We start from the raw sequence: 27540 nt of genomic DNA on the forward strand, positions 1-27540 counted from the left end.
TTTTAGGCTGGTACTACTCATACCCTTTCTGCGAGGGTTATCATGCCCACCCGGACGACCTGTTGGTGGTAGAATGGGCAGTCTTCCCCTGAGCCTCCTTTTCCTTCTGCCAGCGCCTCCTGCTGCAAGTTCGTTGCGACTCCCCTGAGTTGATCCTGCATTGGGGAGTTGTGGAGGCGTTCGCTGCGTTATTTGCGGATGCAGTGAATGTCGCCTGCTGAGCGCCGCTGCATGAGGCATGTCATCATAAACCTCTCTGGCATGCTCCTCAAACAGCGCTCGCTCATCAGGCGATAGGGTATGCAGGAAACTAAACTTGCGTTTAGCTCCTGAGCTTCATGAGCTGTTGTTTGCGTTGTCCTTGGTCGTCTGCAATGGTCTTCTGCCTTAAGCCCCTGCACCACGGCAAGGTATCTACCATTCGCAGAGGGTAAGGTACCTCACACACCATCACCAATCATATGGAGTAAAGTCAACCGGATGTTCGAAAATCCTGATATCACTTATATGAGAGCTATGTCCAATTTCCGATCAATTTTATCGATAACACCTGAATGGTGGCAGAGCTGCGGGTTCGCGCGAAGTTCTATCTTCAATCATTCAGAGTAAGTCGGAGGCCTTTATAAAAGCTGAGAATAGGAGCGTCGCTTGATCTGCTGGTCTAATAGAATAGGGGGTGACCATGAACAAGCATATTGCGGCGTCTATTATCCATGGCATGAGCACGGCCAGGATAAATCGAATTGATATGGTGGGCATTCCTCTATAAAGATTGGAGAGCTCAAGTGGGAGAAATTAAGAAGGGAGCTAGATTCGCCTGAATCTATTATTGGTTTGCTCAATATGAAACGTTAATTAAGCTAACAACTGGAACGTGTTCATTGGCATCTGTTGTTGATAAACTGTACTCTCTTATCCTACCCTAATCACGGTGCAGGCTTCAGTAAACAAAATATTGGAATGATCGAATGGAATGCTCTCTTAGAATATGACAGGCTAGAATGTAATTGCTATATATGTTTTTGCTTCTAAGTACTTTTATACTTATTAAGTTAAAGCAATTCGCCTTCTGATCAACTACTATTTTTTTGTTATTAAGAACTACAAAAAAGTTAAGTCCCAGTTTTATTGATGTTTTTAAACCACAAGCAAATGAAGATTTGACAGATACAACCAGCGAAACAAAAAAGCCGTTGCCGCTAGGGACTTCCCGAATTCCCATATAACAGCCATACGTTATGCAGAGAAACTTTTTAGACTTGGCTCCTGTAATTCGTGTTTTCATTTAAGTAAAACAAAATCATGACTTTGCATGTAATTGAACCGACGAAAATTAAAATAATTAATAGCTTTGTTCACGATTGTATGTATTATTATATATAAATGATCAGGATGACGAGAAGGGATGAAATCCGGATCCGGATGACTGTCTGTCTGTCCGTCCGTGCAAGCTGTAACTCGAGTAAAATAGAGATATCTTGATGAAACTTGGTACAGATTCCTTGGTGCCATAAGAAGTTTGGTAATGTAGATGGGAGTAATCGGATCACTACCACGTCCACAAACCCCATTAATCAAAAGCTATAAATTGCCATCACCTAGTAGCAACTATAATTTAGTAAGTAGTTAAAAAGTAGGCGTGGCCTGCTCCTTAATAAGTTTAAGGTATATATCACCAAAACCATTCAATCTATTTGATCCAGATTTGCACAGGTGCACAGGACAAATCTTTTCGATTTCGAGCGTTCTACGACAGTATATAAATGGGTGAAATTCCGAATATGGCCAACCCGTTGCCTAGTGTTAACTTTTTATCGAAAATATTAATCCCTCTGTGAGCTATATTATTGGAGTTCCGAGAGATTTACTTTCTGAAAGCAGAACGCTTGTATGTCAAAAATTAATTGAATCGGGCCAATACTTTCCTCAATCCCCATATACCTAATGTAGAGATTTGCGAAGTCATATGATTTGCAGCCAAACAAAAGCGGAACTGTATCTAACTGTGTCTAAATAACGTGTCCATCAAACAATAAGAAAAGATGTACGCCTTAAATATGAAAATCGAGTGTCTAAGTCATTCCAAGTCATAAACGCGTTCATGGTGATGGATCGCTCATGGTACGGGCAGCATTTCAATCAAAAGGCAAGTCAAAATTTGTGTTTGTGCCAGGCAAAATTAATGCAGAAATTTACAATGATTTGTTGGAAAATGGACTCTTTCGTTTCGATGGTGATGAATGGATGTGTATTGTTAACGCCCAAACCGCAAACCCAAACTGGCAACAGCGCGCCAGTCATTTCTTCTTTTGGCTACGTGGCGCCAATTGGAGAGTCTATTTCCAACAATGGAGGTCTTCCTCTTCCTCTGCTTCCCCGGCGGGTAGCGCGTCGAATACTTTCAGAGCTGTAGTGTTTTCGTACATTCGGACAACATGATTTATCCATCGTAGCCGCTGTCTTTTAATCCGCTGAACTATGTTTATGGCGTCGTATGTCTCATACAGCTTATCGTTCCATCCAATGCGATATTCGCCGTAGGTAACGCTCGAATGACCCTAAATCTTTCGAGAACCTTGCTCTCGAAAACTCGTAATGTCGACTCATCAGATGTTGTCATCGTCCATGCTTTTGCATCATATAGCAGGACACGACAGGAATAATGAGTGACTTATAGAGTTTGGTTTTTGTTCGTCGAGAGAGGACTTTACTTCTCAATTGTCTACTCAGTCCAAAGTAGCCCAGCAGGTTATTCTCAAGGCTGACATTGTTGTTGCTGTTAATGCCTGTTCCAAGGTAGACCAATTATTTATAACTTCAACGTTATGACTGTCAATAGTGACGTGGCAGCCTATTCGCGGGTTTGAATCTTGCTGCAACAAGATTGTGGTCCGAGTCGAAGCCAAGGCGAAGTCGATCAGCCTCAATCCATTTGGAGATTTTTCTTCGTGGAGGCTGAATTTATCGACTGTCGTGCCGAAGATACCTTCTTTGCCCAACCTGTCCTTAAAGTCGCCAAGCACGATTTTGACATCGTGGCGAGTGCGTTCCACGCCCTCCGTCGGGGCGTGGGCGCAAATCAGCGATATGTTGGAGAACCTCAGTTTGATGCGGATTGTGGCGGGATGGCAGTACTCGGCGACGGAGTCTGTCTCGCAGCACGAATCCCACACCGAACATGCGTTCCTTTATATGACCATAAGGCCATTTGTGTAGTAAAAGCCACAAGGACCTACTCGCCTCAGTCCTTGTCCCGTCCATCATGTTGTGATAGACCAGATCGATCATGTTGTGATAGACGGAAGACACGTCTTCAGTGTTTTAGATGTGCGTGCGCGCCGAGGTTCTAATATCGACTCGGACCACTATATTGTTGCAGCAAAGATTCGCATCCGCTTCTGTTCAGCAAGAAACGCACGTCAACAAACACAAGGAAGGTTCGACGTCGAGAAGCTGCAATCGGACGATTTTCTACTCGACTTGCACTCTTGCTCTTTGGGAGCACTTGTCAACAAGTCGGTATAAGGGAACTGTGGGACGGCATTTCAAGCTCCTTACGTACAGCTGCAATCGAAACCATTAGTTTTCTGAAAATGTAAAAGAACAGCTGGTAAGACGATGAGGGCCGTGTCGCAGCGGAGTGAAATTAGACTGCCTACCTCGCAATGTTACTATCGACCACAACACGTCCGTGATGCGATAGATACCGAGGCTTGAAGAGGGAAGCGAGACGCATGTGCAGACAGAAAAATATATTAGAAAGGCCAAAATGCCTAAGTGTGTTGAGCTTGAAAAGCTGGCCGACAAAGGTAATGCTCAAAAATTCTACGAAAAAATGCGGCGACTAACAGAAAGTTTCAAGACCGCAGTTTACTCTTCTTGAATCCTAGGAGGTGGTCCAGTAAAAGATACCGAGAGCATACTAAAATTATGAAGGAAACACTTCTCCAGCCTGCTGAATGGCAGTGAAAGCATAACGCCAGGAGAAGGCGAACCGTCAGGCTTGAATTTTCAGTCTGAGAATTGCCCACCAAATGGAGGTTTATTTTAATGTTCAAAAACCTATTACGTGACATACAGTTCGCGACGAGTGGAATGCCAAGATCGTCATCTAAACTCCAATAAAATCGCTCGGTATGTAATTCATGAAAACCAGTTAATATAAATATACCTAAAAACTGAACCATCAAATTCAAAATCGTGTCTGTTGTTTTGAGCAGCGTACAGTATACTTTTCTCTGTTATTAAGCCAATCAGATCACCATCAAAAAACTGTTTAAACAACTTTACATGGGTGTGGACTTTTAGTCATTCGACAATACGCCTTTGTCTTAATTGAATATTTTCGCCGCCTTCATTGGTTGTACTATATAAAGGTTGCATTTTTCTCCAGACAAGCTCCTCAGCATCTTTTTTATTGGTTTGGCTTGCGTTTCGTAACTGCAAAGAGGCTCACCCCGCTTCCCAGTCTGACACATTTGAGTGACGGGAAATTACCTAAAGAGTATCAGGCATATCTTTCGGAAAAATGGAAGAAATTGAATCATCTTCATTCCCTTCCTCTTCATCACTTACAACACCTAGAACTGGCGGCACTATTACTAAATTATTCAATTTCATCACCAATTATGAATTCAATTCTTGACGAAGCCTCAAGTTCTAAATAGCTTTGCTTGCTCGTAAATTTACGTTTGGTTGCCATTATATAGATTTGTAAACACCTGTAAAATATGGTAAATTTTTATATAGATACGCCCATTGTACACGCTTGTGTATAGCACAATAAAAACTAACAATTTAGTCATAAGGTTTTATTCCGTTGTATCAATTGCTTCTTGATTTGTGTAATGAAAAGTGAAAGCATCAAATGGAATTTAAAATTTTGCTATAAGGAAGTAGGCGTGGTTGTAATCCGATTTCGCTCGTTTTCGCACTGTGACATAAAACTATGAGAAGAATGTCATGTACCAAATTTAGTCGAAATCTGTAAAACGAATCCCGAAACAAGTGATTTCACCGAAAAGTGGGCGCTGCCACGCCCTTGGTCCAATTTTTACGCCGGCTCCCATAAAGTCCTCTCAAAGCGATTCGGATGTAAAATTTTATGTCTCTGTCGTATTCAGTTATTGATTTATCACACTTTTCACAGTTTTTAACAGTACCATTATATGGGAAGTGGGCGGGGTTATTTTCCAATTTGTTATAGTATCGGTAGGGGTGCTTACGAGATTTATCCTGAGTGAATTTGGCTATTGTTGTTTTAATGGTGTAGGATATATGTACATTAAATCTATTAAATTCTTCATTAAATTTTTAGCCCACAGATGCCCCTAGCTACTGCGATTCCCTGTGCCAAATTAGAGTTTGTGGGCGTGGTAGTGGTCCTATCTACGAACTGTCTCGTATTTCTTGCCAAGTAACATGTGTACTAAGTTGCAAGATATCTTAATTTTTGCTCAAGTTACATCTTGGACGGACGAATTTCAACTCATGTCGTCATTCTGATCTTTATGTTGAAAATCGATTTGTGTTGTTGCATTATCGGATAGTATACACTATAATAAGTATTCTCTCAAATTTTGAAATCGAAATTCAAATTAATACGTTCAGGACAGTATTTCTTGTAGAAAGGGAATAGAGTGGAGAGCATAACAACTCCAATCTTCAGTGGCGTAGCTAGGGGGGGTCGAAGGGGTAATAATCAGAATAACAAAGAAAAATATTAATTTTTACATGAATACTCTTCAGTCTTTGAATTTGTCTTATATCTTTCTTAAAATAGGAGGCAAAATAGGCAAAAAATCCTGCAAATTGTGTCAAAAGTACAAGATATAGGGCGAAAATGGTTTTTTTCTATGGCTTTTTAATAAGATGTCTTGTAAATTTACTATCAATTTCCTCAAAAACCGTATGGTGAGAGCTTTGGAACTTAATTTGAGTGGCTTCTAGTTCCTAAATTTTATATACTTAATATAGAAGATATTTTGTAAAAATTCACTTTTGTTTGAACCACCTTATGAAACTTGTAGGTGGGTAGATAAAGAGGGACGGCAGAACATCCTTGGCCCCGGGCGCCCGAAGTTGTAGCTATGCCACTGCCAACATTTAAACACGTTTTTCTCAGAATGCGTTTTTCAAAATGGTTTCCACTCTCAAAGGAAGAGTTTTGTAGATATCTAGTTCCGATTATTAGCTAATGGTGCTATGGAAGCTTTTATTATTTTAAATTTGAAATCTTCCTATTTTTTTCGACGAAAAACTATCGAAAAGGGGCCATTTTGTAAAATTTCTAAAAAAAAGAAAAAAAATTTCCTACAGATTAATAATCATTTTGAAATTTTGGTTTTAGACCAAAATTGCGGCCGCAATCGTAGACATAGTACAGGATATGTTTTTATGGATGTATTTATTTATAAAAAATCGGACTGACTAGTTTATTTCAAAATTAAAAGTAGAATTCGCGAAAATCAGTGATCTGAGGCGATCTCTTAAACAACCAATAATATTATTTTTTACATGTACCAGCTCAAACAGAAAAGAGCTTATAGAGTTGTAATTAAAAATTTACACCAGTCAACTGAGGTTAGTGATATAAAAACTGAGATAGACATAATAGGGCATAAAGTAAGGAATATTGTTAATATTCGAAGTCGTCAAACAAAGCAACCTTTGCCAATGTTTATTGTTAAACCCAGATTAGATTGGATAGATAAACAAAGATTGCACCGTCTATTGAGTCCTCTCCTCAGTCACAAAGTCTCACCTAGCCCCAGCGATGTGATCCCTATTTGGAAACATGGATCCAAGGGCCTTTATGCTGCGCCTATAGACTGCTATGCTGCAACCAAAACCATTGATTTTCGGAGAATGCAAAAGAACAGCTGGTACGACGAGGAGTGCCGTGTCGCAGAGGAGTGAAATTAGACTGCCTACCTCGCAATGTTACGATCGACCACAACACGTCCGGGATGCGATAGATACCGAGGCTTGAAGAGGGAAGCGAGACGCATGTGCAGACAGAAAAATATATTAGAAAGGCCAAAATGCCTAAGTGTGTTGAGCTTGAAAAGCTGGCCGACAAATGTAATGCTCGAAAATTCTACGAAAAAATGCGGCGTCTTACAGAAGGTTTCCAGACCGGAGCATACTCTTGTAGAACCCCCAAAGGTGATCTAGTGACCGATGCCCAGAGCATACTAAAATTATGGAGGGAAAACTTCTCCAGCCTGCTGAATGGCAGTGAAAGTACAACGCCAGGAGAAGGAGAACCCGATTCCCCAATCGATGACGATGGAGCAGACGTTCAATTGGGGCCAAGCCTCCTCAACATCACGTATAAAGTATCGAGCGTATTGATTAAGCCCACCGTCAGCAAACTGATTGGAGCTTATTAGTGTGGCTTCAGACCTGGCAAATCAACAACCGACCAGATATTCACCATGCGCCATATTTTGGAAAAGACCCGTGAAAGAAGAATCGATGCACACCACCTCTTCGCCGATTTCAAAGCTGCTTTCGACAGCATGAAAAGGAGCTGCCTTTATGCCGCGATGTCTGAATCTGGTATCCCCGCAAAACTAATCATTGATATCATCGGCCTCAACACCCGCGACGTTAGTTCTGCTTTCTCCTGACTGGACAAGGAAACAAAGCAAATGAACGAGGGCAAGACGAAATATCTCCTGTCATCAAACAAACAGTCGTCGCACTCGCGACTTGGCTTTCACGTCACTGTTGACAGTTATAACTTTGAAGTCGTAGATAATTTCGTCTATCTTGGAACCAGCGTAAACACCACCAACAATGTCAGCCTGGAAATCCAACGCAGGATTGCTCTATACAATAGGAGCTACTTCGGACTGAGTAGGCAATTGAAAAGTAAAGTCCTCTCTCGACGAACAAAAGCCAAACTCTATAAGTCGCTCATAATTCCCGTCATGCTATATGGTGCAGAGGCTTGGACGATGACAACAACTGATGAGTCGACGTTGCGAGTTTTCAAAAGAAAAGTTCTGCGAAAGATGTATGGTCCTTTGCGCATTGGCCACGGCGAATATCGCATTCGATGGAACGATGAGCTATATGAGATATACGACGACATTGACATAGTTCAGCGAATTAAAAGACAGCGGTTAAGCTGGTAGGTCATGTTGTCCGAATGAACAAAAACACTCCAGCTGTGAAAGTGTTCGACGCAGTACCCGCCGGGGAAGCAGAGGAAGAGGAAGACCTCCACTGTTGGAAAGACCAGGTAGAGAAGGACCTGGCTACGCTTGGAATATCCAATTGGCGCCACGTAGCGAAAAGAAGAAACGACTAGCGCGCTGTTGTTAACTCGGCTATAATCGCGTAAGCGGTGTCTACGCCAATAAAGAAGAAGAAGAAAATAGACTGCTATGCAGTCAATTAGCAGGTGTGTTCTGGAGTTTCAGTCTTGAACCCAATAATAACAACAAAACAATATATGATTTGTAACACATTAATAATGCGCTGGTAGTCATAGTTATCGCTGTCAAAAATTTGGATATACAAAGACTTATTGTACAAAACTATTTAACTGTACTTGATCATTCTAGTCGTTAATGCGTTAAAAACATAAACTCACCAGCGAATCATAAAAGCTGTAATGTATATCAAAAACTTGTACAACAGAACAATATAATTCAAAGCCAAAAACTTCATAAATCATAAGTATGTACATTTACTCAACAAATTTGCAATCATCCAGATCAAAGTATCAATTACAATGCAACAAGAAGAAATTCAACATCTGCTGGAGTGCTAAAAAGTAATGAGGATAACACTTTGCAAAAAATGTAAATGCTACTTAGCAAACAATTTCAATCATTCCTTTTTTAGTTTGGTAATACCAATCAAACTTCGACTGAAAATCATAATACCAAAAAATAGTTGCGTTGGTCTGAAGTTGCATTGCTACTTCAATTCAACCGAGTATACAATGAGATACATACATATATGGTATACAGCTGGTACTGTTTTTAATTCAAATATACATACATATGTAGAAATTCTTAAACACTACCAGTCAATGAAAATGTACAAGATCGTAAATTCGCTACGTAACAGAAGAAGCTAAGAAGAAACTAAACTTAGTAATCTCAGTAATGATCTATCCAGTATGTTTATTAGATGATAGTCAAGAAACTCGATGACTTAAAATCATTGCCTAGATTTGGCTTTTAGAAATTAAAAATATACACGAACTAAAATGTACATATACATATATGAACATATATATTAAAAAATCGATTTTAATGAAATAATCATTAATATTTCTTGATTTATAAAATTGTTTCTTCAATCTTGCTGAATGCTATTAAGATAGATTGCAAATAAAATAAAGAAATGTTTACTCCATATATTTCACCCAAATATCTCTTCACTAGTGCTAATAATTTCAGAGTTGTAAGCAACACACAATGCATGACAAAGCCATTTCATGTATACTAAATCTATTAACCTCATCCATATTTAATAATTCGAAAAAAAAAGTCACATGCATGATCACAACAGTGCATTTATAGCATGTTATTGATTTAGTTTATTGGATTTTTAAAATGATTATACATCAAATGCACTTAAATCCAATACATAGCACATAACATTCATATACTTACATATATTGCAGTCACGAGTGTTTCGAGGATAATTACATATGTGTGACATTTTTATATTCCAGAATTGTTTTTTTGCTAGATTCGTTTTTACGTTGTAATAATTTTGATATTTTTTTGTTTTGTTTTTGCTTCTTTTGTAGAAGATATTAGATATAATATTTTGTAGAAATAAAATTGCACGTGCACATTGAATATGTAATTTATGTATATATCCTTTGAAATTGTGATGCCATCGAAACAAACAAAAAAAACTAGAATATAGACAACTCTAAGATAATAGGTTATAACTAAATGAAAATATGTACATACATATGTATTTATGTAGAGACGTTGCCACATGCATTTCAACGGTACTTGTTAATATGTACACATGTATGCACGTACCAGAGTTTAATTAAAATTATTCTGTGGTCATATAATGCAATAATGCATATTTACAGTTAAAATATATTTTTGTTCCATATAACTAATAAATGAAATAATAAAAAGTTGTACGTTTGAAGGAGAAACATTTAGAGATTAATATAGGAAAGCTTACAACTAATCCAAACAATGTTGAATCAATTGCGACGTGTACGTCGACGTGATGCGTTCGAGTAAGAAGATGCCGAATTTCCCGGATTTGGATGTTGGCCGCTATACAAGCTATCAAGAAACTCGTGTAATGATGCCTCACTAGAATTTTAATAGTAAATATATGAAAGCATATAATTGATTTACTCCGAATTACCTCGTTGGAATATTACGCTTGAACTTTCCACTGCCATTCCTATCGTTATGCGGGCCTGGCTGTTGAGAATACGGTTGTTGCGGAGTTTGGTGATTCGGTGAATTAGTGGTTGGTTGTTGCTGCTGTTGTTGTTGCTGTTGCGCACCGCGTACAATGCGGTATTGTACCATATGAGAATTAGGTTCCAAATGCGAAAGAGCCCCTTTTTGACAGTTCGCCCATTCAGTAATATCGTAGACTTTACCCTCCATGAGTGCCAGGTATCTCCATCGTAGCCCCAACATGCTGGTTTCTGCCCAAATATCTCCCTAATTGGTGTATACAATAAAAATTGTTATTGGTATATACATACAAATTTGTTTTCTAAATATTACTTCTCTGGCAGAATGTCGAATTTTGCAGGAAGCGCATTCTCTAGCAGCGTAGTGTGGCCGTTCCGTTATTCGACGGGGATGTCTTAAGCCACAAGTGCTACACCTGAAAATATGTATTTATTTATATTTTTTTATTAAAATTGATTTCATTAACACTTTGCACCTTATCGTATTGGCAGCCTCTGTTATTTTTGTTTGTAATTGTGATAACAAATCGTGCAGCTCAGTCCATGCTTTTTCAGCGTGTAAAGCTTCAGCTAGACTCTGGTCATAGGCAAGACGTTTTTCCTAAAATATATATTATTAGCGTAATTAAATTATTTATACACTACTCTCATATATTTCTCACAGGCTCTCCAATTAATTCAAATGCTCGTTGAAGCACTTTAAAAGCTTCTTCTGCGCCGGCTTGTTTATTCTTATCCGGATGTACCAAAACAGCAATTTTTTTGTAGTGTTTACGTATCTGTTCCTGTGAACAATCAGGCGGTACTCCCAGTATGCTACAAACAATTGAAATATTAAAACAAACAAACTAATTACACTTAAAACTTACCTATATGCATCTTTTCCTTTACAATTAAGTAGAGAATACATGGCCTCCTCACCTGTCTGTGGCAGTCGTCCACTCTTCATACTTTCCTTTGTCATTTCAGGTGGTTTCTTTTGACAGAAACTTCGCCAGAAGGCCCATTGAGAGTTCTTTTGAAAGCGTGCATCAAACCGTCTCCAATAACTTTTCAGCCAAATGTTAGGTTTATTGGAGTTTTGTTTAAAATCCTTTCGTAACTGTTGTGCATACAGAAAGCAACATTCACCAGCGTGCACCAAACGATCATATGCCACACTACACCCAAGCACCACAATATCATATATCAAATAGAACAACCAAGTCAATATCTTTATAGTATATTCCAGCCATGTATAAAGAAATTTTTTCGCTAATTCATAGTTTCTATTCGTTGACCCTGCCGAAGAGTTGTTATACGAGGAGTTTGTGTTTCGGCTGCGTTTTGATGAATATGAATAGGAGGAATTCGAGTTAGCATTGGCATAACGTGTGCGTGATTGATTTACGTTGAAGGGGGATGTATTAGAATTGTTATAGAATGAAGATTTGTTTGATTTCCTTATATTTGCAGTAGATGAATTAGATTGATTTGTTCCGGTAACAAAACCATTATTATTTGGCCTAGAAGCACGTTCTCCATTTTCATTGTTTTTTGCCGTAACATTGTAATAACCATTGAAGTCTTTGTCACCATTAAAAGAATTCGATTTTAGATTCTTGTTGCTATTTATCTCGATTTTATTGGTTTCGATTTCGTTGCGTCGATGATTGGTGCGTTTTTTATTCATGTTGTTGTTGCTTTTATTAAAACCAGTAGGATTTACGTTGGCTTCTGAGATGTTTATCTTTTGGTTCCCCCTTTGTCCAACTTTGCTTTGAGTATTATTATTGCTACTGATATTGTTCGATGTCGAATTGGCGCTTACAGTAATGCTGCTTTGATTTATCCGCTTCGTGTTTTTAGATACAACACCATTTTGAAATTGCTGTAAATTTTCTTTGTTTTCATGCGTTGGAGATTTTTTATTTGAGCGCCCTCCTGTTTCATCTTCAAAACTTATTTGCCTTCGGGTAAGCCCTAGATTTCCCGAAGCGTTGTCTACACTGCTCTTCATATCTCCTCCTTTCCGTTCCGAAGTTATGTTTTTTCCGCTTCTTCCGGCTTGTGTTTGCCTATAATTGTGGTGTAACTGTGTTGTATCAGATTGGTTATTTACTTTGCTTAGAACATCTGAATAGGACATTCGCATCGGTTTTACTTCGGCAACAATTCGCTTCTTCACCTCAGGAGCAATTAGATTAGTTGGTGACATTGAAACGGAAATAGTTGATGTTGGTGTGAGAGCTTCTTTGGAATTGCACTGATTATCATTATCCAAAGTGTCTGTCTCTGGAACAGTTCCCGATACTGGCGTTGATTGCGATTGAATAGCGGTTGAAGAAATCGAAAATTGTATTGACTCTTCAACTACATCAGGATTGTTGGACATAATTTGATCACTTCCAATACTTGTTATTTCTTGCTCAATGGCAGTGTTATATGTCTCTGAATTCAATGCATTTTGTGATTGCATTGGAAGTTGTTGAATGGGTGCACCAGTTACTTTCGGTGACCAATTATGTACAAGATTGTTTATTATCATATTGGCGGATGCGGTATTAGCACTTTGTTGGCAAATAGGTTCTTCATGATTATTCACCATAAATATGGGTGTGTGTTGCGTCACTTGTAAAGTTCCAGTTTTAATATCAGGTCGATTCAAAGTAGGCTGGTTGTCTGGTGTTGGCATCAAGGTATTGCTTGAGAAAAGCTCATAGCTATTAAAGTATTGAGGAGTTGGGGGCTGTGCCTGCGATTGATGTATATGGAACGCTGGTTGAGGCTGCTGATATTGCGAAGGTGGAGCCTGCTGTTGATATTGCGATTGGGGACCCTGCTGTGGGGACTGTCCGTGATATAAAGCATTGGCTTCGTTGGCTAATGCTGCATTGGCTGCATTTTCTTGGCAGTGATAAACTTTTAAGAAGTTTCCATGACCAACTGGAAGGACTGAATAAGTTTCCGGTTGCCCAGGTTGTGAGGAGTATAAATTGTAATAATATTCATTGTAGTGTTGGAATTGATGTTGTTGTTGCTGTGTTTGTGATGCGGGTGACATATATGGAGGTCCCATTAAAAGTGTTTGTGGTTGAGCTGCTGCCTGGTTCATACGTTGCGCTAACAATTGCGACGTCATCTCTACACCAACAGTACTGGGCACAGAACAGTATGCCTCCTCGCTATAAGATCCGTCGTGGGTAGACATTTCAGACTTCACAAAATTTGTTCAATTCTTATTTGCTGAAACGTGAAGCGCGTTGTGACAAGATTGCATGCATTTAAAATAGTTCTATTTGTTGCACAATATTACGAGATTGGGTATTCATATATGTAAATAATATTAACAAAGTCACAATTACAGCAGGAAATTTCTTATAAACGGAATAAAACGGTTTAAAGTAAATCCCACTATAACACAATTTTATTGTTGTACCAACTGAAAATTCTTTACTTTTAACCTATTGGAATTCATATATCCGTAGATTGTCATTTAGAGTAGGTAATATGTCAAAAATAAGTTGTAAGCAAACTTAGCTGTGGTTGCAATTAAAAATGGTTTTCATCCACGCTATACGTGATATGATAATCATTTTTAAAACAAATCTTTTTAACTATTTTTATATAAACAGCAATTCAGTTACTATTTAGCAGTGTAAGCAATATATAAATAGAATTTGTAAAACAAATTATATAAATAAAATTTGAATTAAGTTTTAACCCAGACAGCAGAGGGCTATAACAGTAATATTGAAAACAATAATCAAGAATCGTAGAAACTTGGTGTAACGGAGCAACTCGACAGGAAAAATTTATGGTATACTGACTGTATTGCTGTACGCGTTGGCTGTGGAGATTCCATATTGTTTATGGAATACAATATATGGAATACTAATTCTTCTCTTAATTGGCGTAGACACCGCTTACGCGATTATAGCCGAGTTAACAACAGCGCGCCAGTCGTTTCTTCTTTTCGCTACGTGGCTCCAATTGGATATTTCAAGCGTAGCCAGGTCCTTCTCCACTTGGTCCTTCGAACGGAGTGGAGGTCTTCCTCTTCCCCTGTTTCCCCCGGCGGGTACTGCGTCGAATACTTTCAGAGCTGGAGTGTTTTCGTCCATCCGGACAACATGACCTAGCCAGCGGAGCCGCTGTCTTTTAATTCGCTGAACTATGTCAATATCGTCGGAATACTAATTAGTATGCCATATATTGAAAGCAATGAACTGTCACTTTAGCAGTTTCACAGATCAGTTTTCATTTCTATGAAAATTTCGAAGAGGCAACATATCCTATTTACACATATACCGACGGCTGTACTTTCATTTCGGTAATATTAAATTTAGAAGGGCGAGCATTAAGACGGTTGTGTTAAATTATAAAAATAAAGTATTTTCAAAATAACTTAATACATTTTTCCAAAAAATTAATGTTTAGTTTAATATTGTTAATTTGCGGAAAAATTTTACAAAGTTGATTGGCGAATGAGCGAAGTCTTAAATTTAATAAAGTTATACAAGCATAAATCAAAATATCATTGCTCATATTAAATTTATTATTTTAATTGGTATATAAAATTTATGCTACAATTATTATGTAGTAGTCTGAAAATTTAAATTGTTATTTTTTCCAAAAACACATTTGTAGAAAGAAATATATTTCTTCTTTTTTTATTTTCCACATAAATTTTTTTGACCATATAAGAATTTAAACAGTTCAAGAGCTCAAAACATGCGCTACATCGCAAATGATTATGTTATGATAGTAAATGCCCACATACAGATTTGGCAACGGCAATGGCAATAGATTTGACAGTATGCAATAAATTTTAGCCTGTCGAGATGCCCCGTTAGTACGCTATAAATTTTTGTGTGGCAGTGGTCCGATTTTGCCCATCTACAAACTCGTCATCACTGTGTTGCGAGAATACGAGTACCAGAGATAAAGAGATCCCCAACTCTCCTGCCGCTGAAAATGTGAGAACCGCTCACCTACCGAACTTTGACAGTTGACTGGATTGGGTAGGTTTTGACGTTTTACAATTGGAATGACTGGAACGGCCAGATTGAAATTATACCAAAAATATATGTGAACGGAGGAATTTGTTGCCGCCGTTCTAGATCGCAAATAAAAAGTAAAAAAAAAATGAAAATCAAAGAAAATGCGAAATTTAAACATATTTCATGAAACGTTTTGCTATTTGATGCATAGAATAATTAATTTTTCAATTACAAATGATTAAAAACATTTATTAATTGAGAACTAACAGGCTTAATTCACCTTATTAAGTAGTGAAATATCAAAAGTCAGTTGTTTTAATATATCATAAAATCATAAAAAAAGATTTAAGTAGTTTCGTCATATATTAAAAGTCCAATATATAATAATTAATAAGTCAATCCAGACCTTCCCCAAACACCTATATCGTATATACTGATTTTCGACTATCCTACAGATTTTAATGCGTTTATGTTGCGTTGTTCTTAAAAATGCCAATTTGATGCATAATATTATCCTGGTATTTTTATATGGAACTTTGAAAATGGGAGAGAGCTCATCCTTATACCATGTTCAGACCGACACTTAATCACACGATTTCGGCTGTTGAATGGATTATCCCACTAATCTTAAAAATTTATCAAGATTTCGCCATACAAAAATGACAGTTCCAAATTACTTCATTGAAATGATTTGAAACTGATCCATGCTAAATCTCTCTGCGCGACTCTGATTTTGCGCAATCCACTTGTCAGCACTGGAAATCTGTTACATTATCACAGCTGATTTAGACACTACAAAGGGAAAAAAAATGTAAACAAACAAATTTTTTTTAAAGCATTGAATCTAATTTCATCTGAAAATCGACTTAACAAATGAAAAAATGCATCCATTATTTCTATTATATGGAAAATATTAAAAAAAGCCGTCTTTTTATTTCAAAATACTATATGACAATCTTTTCTTTTGATAAATATTAAGCGATGTGAATTCTTGAATGACAATAACAGCTGTTTTTTGATTTTTCTAACGGCAGTGAGAACACTGTTGGGTTATGAAATGCTTAAATATAATCTAATCTTTTAAATTTTCGGTCTGAACATGGTATTACTTGTTGCAAATTTCAAGATTCTTCAATAACGGTTATACATACATACACAATGGCATCGAATGTACCCGTGAGACTTCAGTCCTTGTATGGAAAACTTTCTTATTTGAGAAATCCTCTTCACAAAATTTGATATAGATTATTTCCATGGCAACTATAATCTCCGAATATGTATTTTGTTCAGATCGGGCTTACACTATAGCAAACAACTGCCATACAGACTGAGCGATTAAAATCAAGATAAAGATCTTTTTACCCCTTTAGTGCTGTAGAAAAGGCACTTGTGAAGGGTATTATACCTTGGTGCAACTGAAGTTAAAGTTTGCTCTCTGTTGCATTATTTCTTCTTACTGGGGTAGACAACGCTTACGCGGTTATAGTCGTGTTTTATCATTTACTCCAAAGATACATATATAAAAACAGTCAGGTGATTACGCTTTGTAGGTACATTTATTAAAATCTCTATTATTACTATAGGGGAATTCTTTCGCTCTTCCAAAATCTTCAAAAATCTTACACCGAAATACATATGTATGTATGTATGCAAGAGCACACACGTATATATATTGTATATGTATGATAGCTAGCAGATGGGTTTTGGTGTGGTATATTTTGTTTTGCGTGTGTTTTGTTGTTGTGCAGCAACAATATAGCAAAATAATTGCTCTGATGCATTTTGTTTTGTTAGTTAAAATTACAAGCCTTCACGTCAGGTTTCAAAAAGAGTGTAACAGTTAAGGAAAGCACTGAACTGGATTTGAACCACATGGAAGTGGACCCTCCTGGAACCAAACTATTAGTCCCCATGAAATGTGATGTAAATTGCTTAGAATAGCCAAAAATTATTAAAATTTGCATTCAAAACTCACATTCGCCCGTATTGCATAAATGCTTCGTCCATTCGCATTGGCTGGGGAAAGTGCAATATTTTCCATCTCGATGAGTACATATTATATCTTGTGGTGCATTGGAACAATCATTGACACATAACCTTTGGCATTCATCCTTCGATATTAATTGCAGTACTGTATTTCGAGAATACTTATGTGTTAAACTTATACTCGTACATGTATGCATTTCTTCCTACTTACGTGGCCGTCCCAGTCGGTAACGCGCACAGTTGGCTTGATCGAAAATACATGAGTTCAAAATCGTTTTACACTCATTATTCTCATCCTTACACCAAACCAGGTTTTCGTTCTGAAGGTTACAATCCACAATAAGTCCTGGTCTACATCTTGGAGGTGGATCAGCAGCTGGGGTATAATTAGACGCTACGTGCGCAGATAGTGTAGCCAACAGTACTAAGAAACAAGTCACTACAATCGAATTCATTTTGGAACTGATATCAAAGAGGTAGTTCCATTCATTTAAATAAATAGCTTTTGCCACTCGTTGGCAGTACCTTTACACTTTTCTCAATAGAGAAGCTCTGATGCTCTTTGGTTTGTACATATGTATGTATGTATATGGCATACACATTTTAAACATATACGCGTACATCTGTATGCAATTGCAAAATAAATACAAATTCTTTCATATGTAAGTATACATATAGCCTTATTAATAATAAATATTCCCAACATTATAATTTTTTCATTTCGTATTTAGAATTCATACATCTGTGTTTATAGGGCATACAAAAATAAATGTGACTTCGTTCAAAAAATCACCAGACGTGATTTTTTCTTTGTTATTTTCAGCTCTAGCTCAGTTTTGTAGCTGAGACAGAGAGTAGTAATTTTTAAGTAGCACGTTATCCGAGGCAAATTGTAAACAACAAGCAAGTAAGGAAAGTAAAGTCTGAATAAACACTTTGAATAAAATAACTAAGAAATAGATCATTCAATGGATATTTTTAAACGCCGAAGCGATCTTATTGATTTCATGTTGTCTCCTCACCCAGAGCATTTATGGTATATGTATTGGATGGTCCATTAAGTAATTTCATTTGATGACAATAGCTGATCTCATTGAATCAAATTTAAACGCTATACCGTCGTATATTTGATTTTGTTTGAAAAATTTAAATAATTATAAGTTCTAACAAGTTGCTACAGAGTATAATATTGGGTAGTCAAAAAAGTCTTCATCGTCTCAGTGTGAAATTTTCGAGAAATTCATTTTTTTTTGCTGCATTAACGGATAGTATACTCTATAATAAACATTCTCTCAAATTTTTAAATCGAACTTCAAATTATTCCAAAATATAAAATATGCCAATTTGGATATAACATTTTTAACATCATTACTATCGCGTTATGGAAGCTTTTATTTATTTTTTTTAATCTTCCTATTTTTTGTACGAAAAACTATCAAACAAAGAGCCAAATTCGATACTTTTTGTTCATACCGCCGCCATTTCGTCAAATTTCAAAAAAAAAGAATCTCACCATTCCAACACTATATTCGTTTTGTTTACTGAACGGTTGTTTGTATCACATAACGGGGCATCTCGACAGGATAAAATCTATGTCTTGCGAACTGTCAAATCTATTGCTATTGCCATTGCCAAATCTGTATGTGGGCATTTGTTATCATAAGATAATCATTTGCGCAAAGGCGTAGGGTAGGTAGGTTTGAGCTGATGTAGCGCATGTTTTGAACCCTTGAACTGTTTAAATCTTTTATGTGGAAAATAAAAAAAGGATGAAGATCCTTTTTTACAAATGTATTTCTGGGAAAAATAAGATAATAAGAAAAAGATCCTTTTATTACAAATGTATTTCTGGGAAAAATAAGAATTCATATTTTTTGACTACTATGTCATAATTGTGGCATACTTTTTATATACCAATTAAAATAATAAATTTAAAATGAGCAATGATATTTTGATTTTTGCTAGTATGAGTTCATTAAATTTAAGATTTCGCTTATTCCCAACCCAATTTGCATAATTTTTCTGTAAATTAACAATATTAAACTAAATATTAATTTTTTGAAAAAATATTATTTTGAAAATGTACTTTATTTTTATTATATAACACAACCGTCTTAATACTCGCCCTTCTAATTTTCATATTACCGAAATGAAAATGCCGGCATATGTATGTGCAAATGGGATATGTTGCATCTTCGAAATTTTCATAGAAATGAAAACTGCGCTGTCAAACTGCTGAAGTGACAGCTTATAGCTTACGATATATGGCATACGATTTAGTTTGCGATATATTGTAAGATATAAGCAATGTGGAGTCTCCACAGGCAATAGGCACGGCAATACAGTTCGCAAGACATAGATTTTATCCTGTCGAGATGCCCCGTAAATATGATCGAGTTAGATATATATTATGTATATATGTAGGTTTATAATTAAATTACATAGGTTTATTTTAAATTATTAATTTAGGTTTATTTGAAATTGGTAATTTCAGTTTAACAATGGTTTATTATAAAATATTTTAGATGATGCTAAAATAGTAAATGATGATCGTTCTCGTCCAGTTAGATATATTTTATGTTTTGTGTTCATATATTATGTATATATAAATATATAAATGATCAGGATGATGAGGCGAGTTAAAAACAAAGTAACTGTCTGTCTGTCAGTCCGTCTTTAATTTGATTACTTAATTTGACGCAAGCAAGTTCCCTAAGCACTCCAACTGACACTAAAATTGGATGAAATAGGACGATAAGCCCTCTCACTGCCCATATAAAGGTACTGTTAAAATTCACTACATGCGCGATAAATCAAGAAATAAATACACCAGAGACATTAAATTGTACCCCCTAGATGGTGTGAGGGTGCTTTATAGAAGTAGGGGTAACAGTTGGACGATGGACACCGCGTACACGGTTATATTCAAGTTTACAACAGCGCTCCAGTTGTTTATACTTTTCGCAATTTGGCGCCAATTCGAGGTACCAAGTGTAGCCATGTTCTTCTTCAGTGGAGTGGAGGTCTTCCTTCACTTCTTCGTCTTTAAAATTCCAGTTGATTCTTTCACTTTCCAGTGTCCAAATCCAGAAGGAATTGAAGCTCAACAATAAAATATAGTGCAATGTCATTTACTGCTATTAATCCTCGCAATGCAAAATTTTCCTTACAAGAACTTGATTTTGATTTTGTATGATAGCTATAGTGAAACTTAATATACGTTTCGTGGCAAACTTAATATACGTTAATATATTAATAAAACATGTTCAGGTTGTAATAAATATAAGAATATGCAAGCTATCGCCTAATGAATGGAAATACACAAAAAACCAGTTACATTGTTTCGGTTTTGTCATTTCAATAAACAATAAATAAAGTTCTTTTATCTTCTTCGGAGTAAATATAAAATAAATCGTTGTTTCGTTGAAATCAAATCACTTCACTGTAGAGCATATAAACATGTAATTTATTGACCTATCAATTTGGCTCTATTTAATTCCACAATCAAATATTGGTTTTTCAAAAGCAGGTACCTTCGCTCACTGAGATGTATGCTATAATAAAATATAAATATTGTGTTATCACACTCAACAAAATTAGTCAATTCAATACATACCTTTCGAATTCCAGCATGACCATTTGTCCAATTCACACTGATTTTTGAAGGTGATCATACCGTCGTTTCGATCCCCATTTACCGTCACATAGGGAAAAACACCACACACCGGTTTTATAGGCGCTTGCTCACACGCATCCATGCACTTTGTCTGACAGATTTGTTGCGAAGTTATTGTCAATTCTAAGTGGAGTTGATTCAAGGTGGAATTATAAAATGGATAATTTACACTTACTTGGTAAGCAGCTATTCTGACGGTGGCAATTTGTGCTGGCAAATAGACAGTCTGTCTTGAAAAGTTTGCAAACGCCGTCTATTATCGTCCACACCGGTGGGCCGCTATAGTAAGGATCACATCGAAAAGCCAAATTACATCGCTCCGAGCATACGGGTCTGTCGGTGGCGGCTATTTCTTGCAACTGTTGCGAATTCGCCGCTATCGCCAGCCCAGTTAGCAAAGGAAAAAACGCAAAAATATTTCGAATAGTAAACATTTTCTTAATTAATAAACTACTTGTATGTAGCTAACTGAAAACACTAAAATTGTTCATGTCGTTCTCTTCCAAAATTAAAAGTAAAGCCGAAACGCTAAGAGCGTCGACAGTTAAGACAATACTCTGCTATTTGCACAGGTGACACGTTCCACTAGGAAGCAATTCGCCGACACAACGTATGTAGATACAAGGGCATGTGTGGGTGGGTTAAATATGTCAAATAACTGAATTAAGTTTGGAATACGACAATACGGGAAGGGTAGGGAAGTACATATAAAGTATGAGAGTATGACGCATGTATGGTAATACATATTGTGTACTATATATACCCTTTAAGGTTTTATATGTAGTTTAGTGATTCACTTAATATACATATATACTATGATTCAAACTTCAATCAATATTTTTTTTTAATAACTCAATGTCTTATTGCCGAGAATTATGTAGAAAGTTTCAGCTTCCACACTAAGTAGAAGTCAACATAATAAAAAGTAATAACTATTAAACTTCAGGATTATGAGGAGGTGCTAAGAAGTCAGTAAGGTTGGTCAGTTACTATTTATATTAAATAAAATGCTTCTCAAGCTATCGCTACGGACCGATAGACATCCGAAATTCAATCCGTCTTATAATCTTCAAGTTTTAGTGTTGCCAATAATTGTTTGTTGAACAAAACTTTTGAACTCTGTGCATGTTGCGATAATATAATTAAAGTCTAAGAATGTGAAGATTTGCCCATACGGTTATCAAATGTGCAGGTGTTGTTTGGTTTTTGTTTCAGATTTAACCTTTCGATTTTGACCGTTATGTGCAAGTTCCATTTATTTTTTATATCACAGTCGAAAAAATTAGGGGCACTGTTATGTCGCGTCCAAAATAAAAGAGATACATTTCTTATTATAATTAAACTCAATGTTTTTATACTCTCGCAACCAGTTGCTACAGAGTATTATAGTTTTGTTCATCTAACGGTTATACGTATCACCTAAAACTTATCGAGATAGATATAGGGTTATGTATATATAAATGATCAGGATGACGAGAAAAGTTGAAATCCGGTTGACTGTCTGTCTGTCCGTCCGTCCGTCCGTGCAGCTGTAACTTGAGTAAAAATTGAGATATCTCGATGAAACTTGGTATGTGGGTTTCTTAAAAAAAGTTCGAGTTCGTAGATGGGTGTAATCGGACCACTGCCACGTCCACAAATCGCCATTAACCAAAAACATATAAAGTGCCATAACTAAGCACTTCCCATATTACACAATTTTAGATTCCACTTGATTCGTCCAGTTTCCAGTACGCAAATCAAGGAATAAAGCTTTGCTCGAAAAATATCTTTAGTGTCTGCCACCTTATGATCAAAAAATTTAAATCCAATATAAACTGTTCAAGCCCCTAGGTACCGATTTTTATTTAGACCCCGGTATCTATAGTTGACTTTTGATCGAAAATGTCGGCCAATGTGTGATATATATGTATAAGTGAAGTTAAGGGATAATCCTTCACTTATAATGGTATGTCTGTATGTCAAAAATGGGTTGAATTGAAGCAATACTTCTCTTAGCCCCCAAATACTTAATAATGGGTTGTCAAAAAAGTCTTGCGGTATTTTTATTGAATTTTTTTTTATTGAAATTGAAATTAACTTTTGATGACTCATGCCCAGCTCTTGACCGATGCTACGGCTGCTACTATGCCGGTCTCTTTCGACCAATTCAGCGATTTTATCGCAATTTTCGACGACAGGCCTTCCGGAGAGTGGCGCATCTTCGACCACCTCTACACCAGAACGAAAATGTTGAAACCATCGTTGTGCGGTGGAAATGGAAACTGTATCGGGTCCATAAACTGCACAAATTTTATTGCCGGCTTGAGATGCATTTTTGCCTTTATCGTAGTAGTACTGTAAAATATGCCGTATTTTCTCTTTATTTTGCACCATGTTTGCGACGCTATAACTCACGAACGACTTAAAAGAAACGACAATCAATCAAACACGTGTTAGTGCGTGAAATGAGCTTTCCAAAAAGGTATAGCATGACCCGATGCGACGAATAGAACTAGAACTACGCGTTTTCAGCGCGAACTAGCGAAAATACCGCAAGACTTTTTTGTCAACCTATTATAAAGATTTTCGAACTTTGGGGTGACTTTACACCGCATATAGCGGCCAATATGTGAGTTATCCCAATGAAACTAAGAGAGAGTGTTTTACTCATAACAGCGTATCTTTGTGCTTAATATAGATAAATTTGAGTGAAAACTTGGCCTAGACCCTATATAACTAATATCAGCATTTTCGAACATCCGGCTGACTTTACTCGATATGATTGGTTTTACACCTATTAGTATTTTACTGTTTTTGATTCTTGTAAGTTGCAAGAGTATAAAATGTTCGGTTGCACCCGAACTTAGCCCTTCCTTACATGTTAAAACTATTTCAATTATTAAGTTGTTTTAATACATTATTAAAATATTTATATATGTATGTATTAATATAAATATTTCGGACAAGTAAGCCCCTGCCTCTAATAGGTTTTATGCCCATATGTCCTAAACGATTTAAGCTACAATAACCAAATTCACTCTAGATAAATCTTATTGAAGCTTTTATGGCCAATGTGAAGATAAATGCAATCGGAACTCCGCTCACTCCCCATATGTCAGTACTGTTAAAAACTACTAAAAGCGCGATAAATCAATAACTAAATACGTCAGAGACATTAAATTTTACTACCGAGATGGTAAAAGAAGGCCTTATGAGAGCTGGTGCGAAAATCGGACCCGTCCGATTTCAACCAAATTCGGTGCTTAAAATTCTTTTAATATTCCTATGTTACAGTGCGAAATTGGAAATCAAACTACAACCACGCCTTCTTCCCATTTAAAATAATTTTTAATACCTTTCGATTATTTCACTCTTTAGTATACTAATCAAGAAAAAATTAATATACTGAGATAAAATTTACAAAGGGTTTGTCCGGAAAGTAATAGGACCGAGTCGATGTAAAAAAATGTATTGAACCATTCGTTACAATTCTTTAACAACTTTCAAAATAGGCTCCTCTGCGTCGATGCAGCGCTGCCACACGATTTCCAAGTATTGAAGGTATCACGGAAGGCTTGGATACCCTCTTGGATCGTGTGCCGCTCGGAAGACTGCCTCTTTGTCAGATGTATGCAAAAAATCAGTCCTATTACTTTCCTGTAACTCTGTATGAATAATGCCTTAGAAGTATGTCACTTTATGACAAAAATTGTTCAAACCGCAAGTACCAAATATTTAAACCCCAGTACCTATAATTGACTTTTTACCGCAAGTAATCGATTGATGTGTGAGATATATAAATTGAAATTCATAGAGAATCCTTTCCTGACAATCGTCAATCTGTGTTTCAAAAATGGATTGAATCGTGCCAATACCTCCCTTAGCTCTAGTATGTTGAATACAACGATCCTTGAACCTCCGGATGACTCGATACCGCATCTATCAGTCAATATGTGAGTTATCTCAATGAGAATGTGAAAGCGTGTTTTACTCTTAAGAGTGTATTTTTGTGCCTAAAATGGATAAAATTCGGAAAAACTAACATCATTTCCATGATCGTTTTGTTTCGTTTTGTAATACGTTTTATGATATCTTGGTAGTCGGAAAGCTTTGTTTCACAGACGTTAACGCGGCGCTAGTTTTTTGGAAAATTGCGCGATTTTGGAACCAATCGTGCTTTCACTTTTCTTAGGCCCAAATGATCTTTCGAAATAGTTTTCACTGATCCTTCCGATTTTCCAACGATGCCAGTAAGATTTCTGACTATTAATTATCGATTTTGTTGACGTGTTGATCATTAGCTGATGTTAAGGCTGTCGACGTGGACGCGGTTCGTCGTCAACGTGTCCTCGACCCTCTTTGAATAATTCGTACCAATCAAAATAAACGTGTCCGCGACAAATAAATATCACTGTAGGCTTTTTCCAACATTCTCAACGTTTCGGTACCAAAAATTCGAATCCTCTCACAAAATTTAATAGAACTTCTTCGTTGAATAATTTCACCCATCGTAAAAATAGCCGAATGCACTTTATGTACTCCAGAAAGACAAGCATATATATGTACATACTTAACACCAATTATTATTTTGACATCTGTGCCAAATGTCACTGGCAGTCATACCAACCTAGAAAAAATTTCGACGAATTGATTTTCACACAAAATTCAAATCAAAAATTCTTATTACTTTTTGCCTACAGTAGTATACTTGTAGTATAGTAGATATGCAGTATGACATCAGCGGGACGCTCGAAAACTTTTTTATCAGGTATATGAAGACCAAGGGAATTCCCTCAGAACTTTTATTATGTCACAGATTGACCGATAATTTCGACAAAAAGTTCTCAATAGGAACTGGGATAAATAAATTCGGTATCTGGGGATGGAACAGTTGTATTCCGATCTTGACAATTTTTGTTCATGAAGTGGCACAGCCACCGATACATTTATTGGTTCTTGATTTGTATATTGGAAATTGAAAAATCAAATGGAACTAAAAGTTTGATATATAGAAAGTAGGCGTGGTCATATTTTGAGCTCGCCCATTTTCATGCTGTTACATTTCCAAGATAATATTAAACTGTTTTTAAAATGTTAACAAAATTAGTTCAGTGGTATCGGGTTATTGAGTATTGGAGTACAAACATATACTGATGTTAAACAAGTCTTCAGTGGGTACTAAAAACACATAATCTGATTTACTGAAAATTCGTTAATTCAATTTGGCAAGAATTAACGCAGACTAAGATTAATAAATAATTGTGCTGTTTGACAGATTAGACAGAAAAGTAGACAAGTGCATCAATTAAATTATGTATACATACATACATATGTTGTTAAAAAGAGAAAAGTCTACTGTAAATCTAGATGCATTTACTGCATAGCAGAGATGCATGCTGCTTGGATTCCCTTTTTACTGCCTTTTCAGACAAGGAAACGAAAACGGGACGGGCCTACTTGGGCTGTAGGGCGGCTGTGGAAGCGTTGGGATGGCGGCCTCGGTTAGGTAACTGTTCACAAGGAAAACGGCGTGAGTTGGGTCGTCGTCGTGGTGCAACTTCCAATCGGCTGCGATGTCTTGTCGGACCCGATTGACACTTCGTTTGAGTCTTTTGAGGTCTCTCATCCGAAGATGTAGAATAGTTTTCATTGATTGTGCTTTTTTACGTGGCGGATCCCAAACTCAGCACAACCCTGTAGAGGGGAAAGACCCTAGGTACCGAATATGTGGGTTGACTTTTGACCGAAAATATCGGTCAACGTGTGAGATATATACTTGAAATTCAGGGATAATCCCTCTCTGACAATGTTATGTCTGTATGTCAAAAATTGGTCGAATGGGGTCGATACTTCCCTGAGCCCTCATATACCTAAAAAAAGATTTTTGAACTTCGAGGTGACTTTATGCTGGATATATCAGCCAATATTTGAGTTATATCTATGAAATTGGGAGAGCGTGTTTTAATCATGACAGCATGGCATAAACTTCACCTAGCTCCCTTATAACAATTACCAGGATTTTCGATTATCCGTCTGACTTTGCTCCATATGATTGGTGATTGTATGTGAGGTAAATTAATGATAATAGTAAATGGATCATATCGGGTTGATACTTTCGTTTTTCTAACAAAACTTATGCTGAATTTGGTGGCCAGCGTATGAATAACATAGAGTATATGTATTCCATATATAAAACTTTTTATGTTCCGATCCTCTGGTTGACGTTTTACATCTTAAAATATTTCCCTGGCTTTAATTCTTGCAAGTTGCAAGAGTATAAAATGTTCGGTTGCATCCGAACTTAGCCCTTCCTTACTTGTTTTTATTTTGATTTTAATTATTATTGGATACATAGAAATAATTTAAAACATACATATTAAACGAGTACGCATACCTACATACATTAATTTATTTGTTGCAGTTATAACAAGAATTTGAAATGGATGTTAACTTGTGCATACCACTTCCAGTTTCACTACCACACA

At 36.6% G+C, this 27540-nt stretch overlaps 3 protein-coding genes across 3 annotated transcripts; all 3 read right to left on the minus strand.

Annotated features, from left to right (window-relative positions):
* Positions 1-9518: 9518 nt before the first annotated feature.
* On the minus strand, positions 9519-13887 carry LOC126757415 (dnaJ homolog dnj-5). Its single transcript, XM_050471318.1, has 6 exons — positions 11299-13887; positions 11092-11245; positions 10906-11030; positions 10743-10845; positions 10369-10676; positions 9519-10313 (listed from the first exon to the last, which is right to left on the minus strand). Exons 1-6 carry the CDS (start codon positions 13617-13619, stop codon positions 10199-10201), a joined length of 3126 nt encoding a protein of 1041 aa, XP_050327275.1. The 5' UTR covers positions 13620-13887; the 3' UTR covers positions 9519-10198.
* A 3061-nt stretch (positions 13888-16948) lies between these two features.
* On the minus strand, positions 16949-17879 carry LOC126757533 (uncharacterized). The gene is made up of 3 exons (XM_050471519.1): positions 17609-17879; positions 17387-17542; positions 16949-17310 (listed from the first exon to the last, which is right to left on the minus strand). Exons 1-3 carry the CDS (start codon positions 17850-17852, stop codon positions 17252-17254), a joined length of 459 nt encoding a protein of 152 aa, XP_050327476.1. The 5' UTR covers positions 17853-17879; the 3' UTR covers positions 16949-17251.
* Positions 17880-20235: 2356 nt separating this feature from the next.
* Positions 20236-21519, minus strand: LOC126757525 (salivary glue protein Sgs-5). Its single transcript, XM_050471507.1, has 3 exons — positions 21249-21519; positions 21014-21196; positions 20236-20951 (listed from the first exon to the last, which is right to left on the minus strand). Exons 1-3 carry the CDS (start codon positions 21505-21507, stop codon positions 20917-20919), a joined length of 477 nt encoding a protein of 158 aa, XP_050327464.1. The 5' UTR covers positions 21508-21519; the 3' UTR covers positions 20236-20916.
* Between the last annotated feature and the right edge of the window lie 6021 nt (positions 21520-27540).

Source organism: Bactrocera neohumeralis, chromosome 2 (genome assembly GCF_024586455.1).
Source record: "Bactrocera neohumeralis isolate Rockhampton chromosome 2, APGP_CSIRO_Bneo_wtdbg2-racon-allhic-juicebox.fasta_v2, whole genome shotgun sequence".
In the NCBI taxonomy this organism is placed as follows: Eukaryota; Metazoa; Arthropoda; class Insecta; order Diptera; family Tephritidae; genus Bactrocera; species Bactrocera neohumeralis.

Bases quoted from the DNA above. Each gene is read 5' to 3' on its own strand.
- LOC126757533 (XM_050471519.1), bottom strand. From the start codon at position 17,852: ATGAATTCGATTGTAGTGACTTGTTTCTTAGTACTGTTGGCTACACTA. The intron at 17,543-17,608 runs GTAAGTAGGAAG...CTCGAAATACAG, and splicing joins TTACCGACTGGGACGGCCAC to TACTGCAATTAATATCGAAG. The intron at 17,311-17,386 runs GTGAGTTTTGAA...GGGGACTAATAG, and splicing joins TTTATGCAATACGGGCGAAT to TTTGGTTCCAGGAGGGTCCA.
- LOC126757525 (XM_050471507.1), bottom strand. From the start codon at position 21,507: ATGTTTACTATTCGAAATATTTTTGCGTTTTTTCCTTTGCTAACTGGG. The intron at 21,197-21,248 runs GTAAGTGTAAAT...AACTCCACTTAG, and splicing joins TCAGAATAGCTGCTTACCAA to AATTGACAATAACTTCGCAA. The intron at 20,952-21,013 runs GTATGTATTGAA...ATTTTATTATAG, and splicing joins GTCATGCTGGAATTCGAAAG to CATACATCTCAGTGAGCGAA.
- LOC126757415 (XM_050471318.1), bottom strand. From the start codon at position 13,619: ATGTCTACCCACGACGGATCTTATAGCGAGGAGGCATACTGTTCTGTG. The intron at 11,246-11,298 runs GTAAGTTTTAAG...AATTGTTTGTAG, and splicing joins AAAGGAAAAGATGCATATAG to CATACTGGGAGTACCGCCTG. The intron at 10,846-10,905 runs GTGCAAAGTGTT...ACATATTTTCAG, and splicing joins GAGGCTGCCAATACGATAAG to GTGTAGCACTTGTGGCTTAA.